General features: G+C 40.8%; 1 protein-coding gene across 1 annotated transcript in view; it reads right to left on the bottom strand.

Moving 5' to 3' along the window:
- Positions 1 to 634: 634 nt before the first annotated feature.
- Positions 635 to 8,259, bottom strand: part of RAB38 (RAB38, member RAS oncogene family) — a 57,296-nt gene continuing 49,671 nt past the window's right edge. The window contains exon 3 of the mRNA XM_014868033.3: positions 635 to 1,506. Within this exon, the coding sequence (XP_014723519.1) occupies positions 1,354 to 1,506 (153 nt within the window). The 3' untranslated portion in view covers positions 635 to 1,353. The remainder of the gene's footprint in view (positions 1,507 to 8,259) is intronic.

Below are 8,259 nucleotides of genomic sequence, written 5' to 3'. Positions count from 1 at the left end.
TTGAGGGCTGCTCCTGGATACATTAACTCCCTGACACTTCTGGCCTGCCTGCCTCATGGGTCAAGTGCTCCAGAGGTCAGGAAATGCTCTCAAAGAAAGGATTGCAAACACTTACAATAGGAAGCTGTGTGGCTGGTGCTTATGGAAACACTGAATGCCAAGATAACATGGGTAGGACACCCAATAACATAATCTGCTATAAAAAGTAAAGCTCTTGTGAGTGTATTATGAATATCAATGGAAAACAATGCCATTAAAAAGTAGTAGCTACTCGCAGCATTTCAGCACCACAGCCATTGTGTAAAGCAAGTTACCATGATGCATATTTTAGTTGTTTCTTTGTATGTTGATTGCTCTGGCACATTTCTTGATCAGAATATATGAGGATATATTCCTCTGCTTACCCAAAAAAATGTATATACACTGCTTACTTTCTTGGCCTAAATGCCGATATGAATTGTAGACACAGATGGAATAGATTTATCTCAGTTTTAATAGTGTCCAGCAGTTTCTTTACATGCACATTTCCCATCTCCTTTTTGAAATCAAATTTTAGAAATGAGTCTTGAGAACCATGGATACACCATCAAGAAAAGAATTCACAATACTAAGAAACTTAAAGCACATTCAGAAATAGGGAAAAGCATCTTTTAATGTTTTATTTTTCACTTGTGAAAGTATATATACTATATGTTACATGTACGGAAGAGTCCCACAGCTTGAGTCAGAGAAAGCAAAGAGGGGGCACATCCAGGCGGCAGGTCTTTTCATATAGTTTTCAGTTAAACCAACAGTCAGGGCATGGCAAGTGACAATAAAAGCGACAAAAGCACAGGAAGCCTGTGTTCCTGACTGAAGAGCTAAATCAGAGACGACACTTAGGTCTGTGGAGAATGGAGGTCATCTCTGGAGACAGCACCGTTTCTACTTCATAGGTCTGTCAGACCAGCTGAGAATGTCCTGAAATCTGGACAAAGACCCCAGGGGCAGAGTGAAAGCCAATGCTTAACTTGACAGCTACTCTGCTCTGTCCCCTTGTCTTTAAGACCCAAGGCCTTGGCTGATTCCGAGAAGTAAATAACAGAGCAGACTCTGGCCCTGCAGACTTGTGGTCAGCTACAGAATTTTGTAACAGATTAAATATTTAAAAAGCTTGTAAACACTGTGCTGATGTTGGGGAAAACATAAAAAGAACATTTGCTATTTCTCTTTCTTATGGAAAAGATACAGACATATATCTTTGGCTTGCCACATGTGTATCCCTATCCTGACATTTACCCAAAATGGTAGGAATTGAGACACAATTCATGAGATGATGGGATTATTTCCATCATATGCCAGCAAAGGAGCCTACTAGGATTTGGCACAGCTAGAGCAGCTGACAACCTTGGACGACGTGAGGCGGGGCTTCACAATGTCCGGTTCAATTGACTCCATTAGGTCGCACTCATTTGCAAGTATATGTTTCACCAGGCATCTGGAGGCTTCATCGATGTTTATATTTTCCTAGGGGGAAAAGAAAAAAACAAAACAGCTTTTCTTATTCAATATTCTAAAATAATGCTGGAGCAGAGACCTATATGTGACGAAAGGGCAGTATTTGTGGCCATGCATTTAAATAGCTCTTCCTATGCCTTATCCATGCATCCTCTTTCTATTCCCCTCACTCTCATTTATTCCTTCAAAGAAGTTTGCTTTTTAGTTCTTCACAAAAGTGAAAATATTTATTTGTTTTATCAATTAGGAGAAATAGTGTTTGGTGGGCCCACTTAGCATGTTGAATTTAAGTTAGAGGACACTTTTCTTATTTTTACATACTCTTATAGCATAATATTGCAGAAAACATATGAGTCTTCAATCTAACTTAGGTTCATAATTGGCTTCCGCCACATACTATTTGTGTGACCTTGATATTAAATAGGAATAATGACACCTCTTAGAGCAGTCGTTAGCGGTTTCACAACTGCTTCTGGCTCTCTGCCTTCTGGCCAGATGGTAGAAGAGCACTGCTCTGCCCTCTTTGAAATTAGGCATGGGCATGGGACTTTCATTGGACAACAAAACGCGAGGAGAAATGACGTGTCTCACTCTCTCATATAGAAGCAATAAGAGCCAATGCTCAGTTCACCATGTTCTTTTCTCCCTGTTTCTGCAATCATGGAAGCACAGAGACAGAGAATTCTCCTGGCCTAGGTCTATGAATGAGGATGGAGAAGAGCCAAGTATCCCATGATGATGCATGTAGCATGAGTGAGAATTATGACCTTGCTGTTTTAAGCCACTGAGATTGGAGTTTATTACTGTGACATTACCTAGACAATCCAGATGGATATAACTCTTCAAAGGAAAATATGAAATCAGAAATATGAATCTAGTTTCAAGAAGGAAATAAGCTTCAATTTGGGAAAATGTAGAGCAAACATCCGAATCTAAAATATATTGTTTATTCAGTTACTACAGATTAAATTGTCTTCTCTCTACTAGTCATAAAACTGAGAAATACAGCACATTTACTATCAATGTACCACACAAAAAACCTTGATCTTCAGGAAAGTCAAGTTGACTGTTTTTATCACAATTTGTAGAATTCTCTGACGTGTTTCCTCACATTCAATGTAAAGAGATAAAGACTTTCTTGTCAAATTGTTTTACTCCAAAACCTTGTTGTTCAACCTGAAGTGTAACTACTTATTCCTAATTTTTGTATGTATGTCAAAGTTATTGATATATTGATACATATCAATGGATATATTGATATATTTTTGAGATCATTGCATGAAGTTATATTACGTGGCAAGTGTAAGAGGTAGTGATGGTTTCCAAATGGTCTCTATAGCTAATAACATTAGATGTAAATATTCATTAGCATGCTCCCCATTCTTCAAGTCCAGCCCTGGGTCACCTACGACAAAAGCTTAAGGTAACTTTTTGAGTTCCAGACAACAACCTGATTATATTCTCCCATTTATGGAGTCTTAATAGAAATGCTTCTGAGGATTTCTAAATCTAAAACAAAGTGAAGATCTGCTTGCTTTTGTATTGTTTGTGATGTTGTTGTTGTTACTGGTTTTCAACCCAGACCAGAATCACATCTCTGAGCCTCCCTTTCCTCATCCATACAAAGTTCTTGATGGTAATACTTATCTAATAAAAACTTGCTTCTCAGGGCTAGCCTGGTGGCGTAGTGATTGAATTTGCACACTCTGCTTCAGTGGCCAAGGGTTTGTGAGTTCAGATCCCGGGCACGGACCTACACCCAGCTCATCAAGCCAAGTCGTGGCAGTGTCCCATATACAAAATAGAGGAAGACTGGCACAGATATTAGCTCAGCGACAATCTTCCTCATGCAAAAAGAGGGAGATTGGCCACAGATGTTAGCTCAGGGCCAATCTTTCTCACAAAAATACACACAAAATTGCTTCTCTTTATGGGTATAGAGGTCATTGGTGCTTTCACCAATGTGTACGTGCTGGGTACTTTATATACATAATCTTATTTATTCTATTTAAAGCCCTATAAGGTAAGGATTCATTTTTGTTCTTACTGATTTTCTTGTTATTGTTGGAGTGGGGGTGAGTGGCCTTTCCACCTTCAGCTCAGACACTTGCCTCACTCCGTGGAAGCCAGTCCATAGAGAATACTTTACTTCTCCCCTCTTCCCAATTGGGCCAGCCACTGTGCCCTCAAGTCACTGCCCATGCTTGGCATGCCTTCTGCCACTCTTCCTCTTCCTAGTGTCATGCCCAGGGGTCACATTTGAACCACCTGCTCCCAGGCAGTAATCTGACCTAGGCAGGGCTTAGTTCTTTGGGACAGACCCAGCTTCATGTTCTGATCTTGAATCTAGCTGCTTGTTTATGTGACTGATTAGCAGGCTGGTCCAGGTCCTATACTGCCTCCAATTCAAGGAAAGTTCACTTAGTCTTCCAGGCTTTGGCCCCACAGGCCAGCACATCTCACTAAACAAGTTCAAATGTGGGTGATTTCAAGGTGCTTGCCCAGCCATTAATAAACCAATACTTGTTCCCATTTGGCTATTGCTTGCGTGTTGGGGAAGGAGGCAACAAAATCCCACCCCAAATACCAAACACAGATATCATCAGACCTGTCTACAGGTAAGAAAACCTAAGTTTAGAGAGATTAAGAGACTTCCCCAAGATCACACAGTAGATCGGTTGGAGGGCCAGAACTCACACCGAGGTCTTTCTGACATCAAAGCCTGGTTCTTACCAAGCCATATTCCTTTTCAAGACGGTTTGAAGGTCAAGCGCAAAAACAAAAAAAGTTCTTATTACAGTGTTAGGCCCAATAGACGCAAAATAAATCTCAGTTCTTTTCTCTTTCATACGTTAGAAGAGAAACATATTTATATGACAGGAAGAACAAGTTTTAAGCATTAAAAAGGGCCCTTTTTACATACAATGTAAGTTAAATTTGCCAGCAGTATTTTTCAAACCTCTACTCATATACTAACAAGCCAGTTAAACAGGGTTTTCTTCCGTTAATGTGCAAATTGTCAAAATCTACTAATGAGGAGAGGGAAATGCTAGTATAGACAAATCAATGGAAATCCATCATCACTGTGAGAAAAACAACTAAAACCTAAGCCCAATTAGTGGCAGCCTTGCAGAATCTTTTTTTTTGAGGAAGGTTAGCCCTGAGCTAACATCCATGCCCATCTTCCTCTGTTTTATATGTGGAATGCCTGCCACAGCATGGCTTGATAAGCGGTGCATAGGTCTGTGCCAGGGATCTAGATCTGCGAACTCCAGGCCCCCGAAGCAGAGAGCACGAACTTAACTGCTATGCTACCGCATGGGCCCCCAGGATCATTTTAATAAAAGATGAGATGATGCTGGTGAAATTGTTCGTGAAGTTTAACACACTGAGTAAAGACTAGTTGGTGTCAGGACTAGGACATGAGACCATGGAGAATGGGGCTCTAGACAAAGGAGACCGTCAGACCCAGAGTGGCAGTGACTGCTTTTTGATTGTACAGAGGAACAAAGTAGCAGTTCATGGTGACTGAGCTACATTCATTCATTCAATTAATATTATTTAGATTCCCACTAAGTACTAGGCATACAAAGACGATAAATTAAGCCCTGTCCTTGACTGAGCCTACATACTAGCAAGGTAAACAGCAAAGGCATAATAAGGTTGGAAAAGGTATCTGAGGCCAGATCACTGTAAAGCCTTGAATGTTAAGTTGGCCAGGGAGGTAACTGAGATCTTTTGCAGGTGAAGTGTCAATAAATACAATACAATGCAAATCCATTATGAGGCACACCATTCAGACTCTTGGCACTCTGTTATCAATTAATCAATCAGTAGGTATTTAGCAAATAGCTATCATGTGTACCACGGTGCTGATTGTCATGGCATATCCATTTCAAATGAGAAATTTCAAGAGGAACCCAGAAAGAAGAGCAAATTCTTATTTACCACTATGTTTACCACAAGTACACTACAAAAAGGGGAAGTGTCTAGTAGTATTTGGAGCATAGGCCTGAAGCCAAACTCTTCTCTCGGTTCCCCCGCTTTCTGGTTGTGCGACCTTGGAAAAATTACTTTAACCACTACAAGCTTCAGTTTCTTCATCTGTAAAAAGGGAATTAAGAGGTCTACTTTATGGGCAATTGTTAATACATTAGTACTTAGAACATGTGAAATACTTCAAACAGGGAAGGGCATAGAGCACGCATTCAATAAATGTTATCTACACCTTCTCCTCACTGAATCATCAAGAGAACATGATAACGTGTGTGTTCTATTCCTTCGTTTGCAGCTGAGGAAACTGAGATTGAGAAGGATTAAGTGGCTGGCCCCAAGACACACACTAGTAAGTGGTAGGGCTGGGTGTGAGCCCAGGGAGAGGAGTAAACACGAATATTTGCCACGATATTTACCGTATGCTTGCTACAAAGGCTGGGTGTACAGTGTTTAGAGCACAGGCCTGGAGCCAGACACTTAGCTCCCCCCAAAGAATTCCCCAAATAGAGAAAGATTTCCCGAAATAGATGAAGGAACAGCATGGGCAGAGCATGTGTTTCAGCATGAAAAGGGTAGGAGCATGCAGTCAGGGCCTCAGGCAAGGCCGATTTGTATCGTTGGTCCTTCTGTCTTTCTACACAACATTGAAGTCACAGCCAAGGGCCTGGACCAGGAGAGGGAATAGCAAGACAGAGCATACTTCCCTCTCCCCTTCTGTCCTGTCCCGGGCCAGCATGTTTAATCAAACCTTGCCTGACAGAACGAGAGGTTCAGACCCTTTGAGCAATTATATCGCAATATAATTAATTGAGCTACTTGGCATCCAAGTAGACATAACCAAGCCCACATTTTCTAGGCTGGCTTGAGTGCAAAACAGTACCTGGGAATTTTTATTTGTATTCATTCTAGAGAGTAGTAACAACATCTCCAGGAGCACCTTCTGCTATAAAGGAAATTTATATATTCTCTGACTTCCAAGACATGTACACTTAGACCAAATCTGACTGTGATTAATTTACACATTTGCAATATGACAAGATGGTCTATTGTGCTGAATGCTTTAGGCTGATGTGCGCTCATCTTTGTGCCTCTGCTCAGAATCTTTTCATTTATATCAAGAAGCATGCCTGAGAAACAGGCTTCAAATTCCTAACAAAGCATTTTAGTAAAACAAATGGTAGTAACTCCGACTTCTTACTGAGTGTTTACTCCGTGCTGGCCACAGAGCAGGTGCTTTACTTAGGAAATAATGTTCACATCCAATCCTCACAAAAATCTATTAAAGGGTTAGTAGCCATACTTTGAAGGGAAGGAAGCTGAGAGACAATAAGGTTAGGTAACTTACCCAGAGCAGAATGGAATCTTGGTCAATCTCTCATTCCAACCAAGACTGCCTTAACTCCGGTTCCTATCCTGCTCCCATACATTACATTACAGCATCCCCCAGAGTTAAAATGGATATTAAAATAGTTCTATTTCTAAAATAGTAATTTTCAATTCCAGCTGCATATTCAAGTCTCTTAGAGAATTTTTTTTAAAAAATCTGTTACCAGGGCCCTCCTCCCAGACATTGATACGCTTGGTCTGGGATGGATATCATCCAAAATACCAGCAAGGGATTTTTTTTAAAAGATTCTCCACTTTTTAAAAAGGTGTATCCAGGTGTGAGACACACTTGTATAAGTAAGAATGCTTTAAAGGCTCTCCTTTTTACTTCAATAGTGAACTTTCTGGAAATATCATTTAATATAGTGATTTTAAGTTGTGGTGATTCTGATCTTCCTGTAGAGGAAGGCATATAAATCTAAGTATCCGAGATCTTGGGTACTTGTCAATTTTTTAATTAGCTCTTCAGAACATCTGTCTGGTGGCAAATTATTTAATTTCTGATCTCCAGTGCCAAAGAGCAAAAATATTCTAGCAGAAAACTTTCACATCTGCCCAGTTAGATGCTGGCAAAGAATGCATCCTCCCTTAATCTTTCTAAATACATCAACCTCAAACAAAACACCAAGTGTGCCAGAGGCTCCGAGGTTAGGGCACTAAATTCCTCAGCCCTGTGAAATTTCAATTAGAGCAGATGGCCCGCCGGATAATAACACCACTGTAAGAAGTCTTACACAGAACAGGGGCTTTAAAATCCTTTCTCCAAGTTCAGCACTTGTTTATTGAACACATTAGTGCCAAACGTGTCACTAGCTTTCACTTACTGGAGTTCATATCTAACACGAGGCGAGCATGGTGGACACTTGTATTTTTGCCTGCTCACCACTTCTTTCCTCCTTCATCCCTAATAACACTTCCCCTGTCCTTTGGGTAACTGCTGCCTCCCACTGCAATCATGAGCTTCTACTGGGTCTCCTCCAAACTCACCCCCATAGCTCAGACATTGTTCTCAGAAGTTGGCATTTCATTTAATCTTCACAACAAAGCTGAGTTGGGAGGTATTGTCCTTATCTTACGGATGAGGAGAGTGAGGTTCAGAGAAGTTAAATGACATACGCAAGGTCTCAGGGACAGCAACGGGCAGAATCGGGTTTCCGATGCCAATCCTCTAAACTTCTATATTTTCTCTTTTTCTTCTCCTTGCTGACTTCTTAGAGTCTATGCTAACAGTTTGTTAGTGCCCAAGCAAAGGTCTGCCTGAGCCCAAAGCCCATGGTTTTCCACTTTGCCACACTTTCTACACGAAAGGTGTAAATGGAGAGTGTGATTCAGACAAACCAGGTCCTAAGCATGCCGTATTGTCTGAAAGTTACCAGACTT

This window comes from Equus asinus, chromosome 20 (genome assembly GCF_041296235.1).
Source record: "Equus asinus isolate D_3611 breed Donkey chromosome 20, EquAss-T2T_v2, whole genome shotgun sequence".
NCBI classification, from domain to species: Eukaryota; Metazoa; Chordata; class Mammalia; order Perissodactyla; family Equidae; genus Equus; species Equus asinus.
Note: the sequence above shows the minus strand (reverse complement) of the source record. Positions and strands in the feature narration are given on the sequence as shown.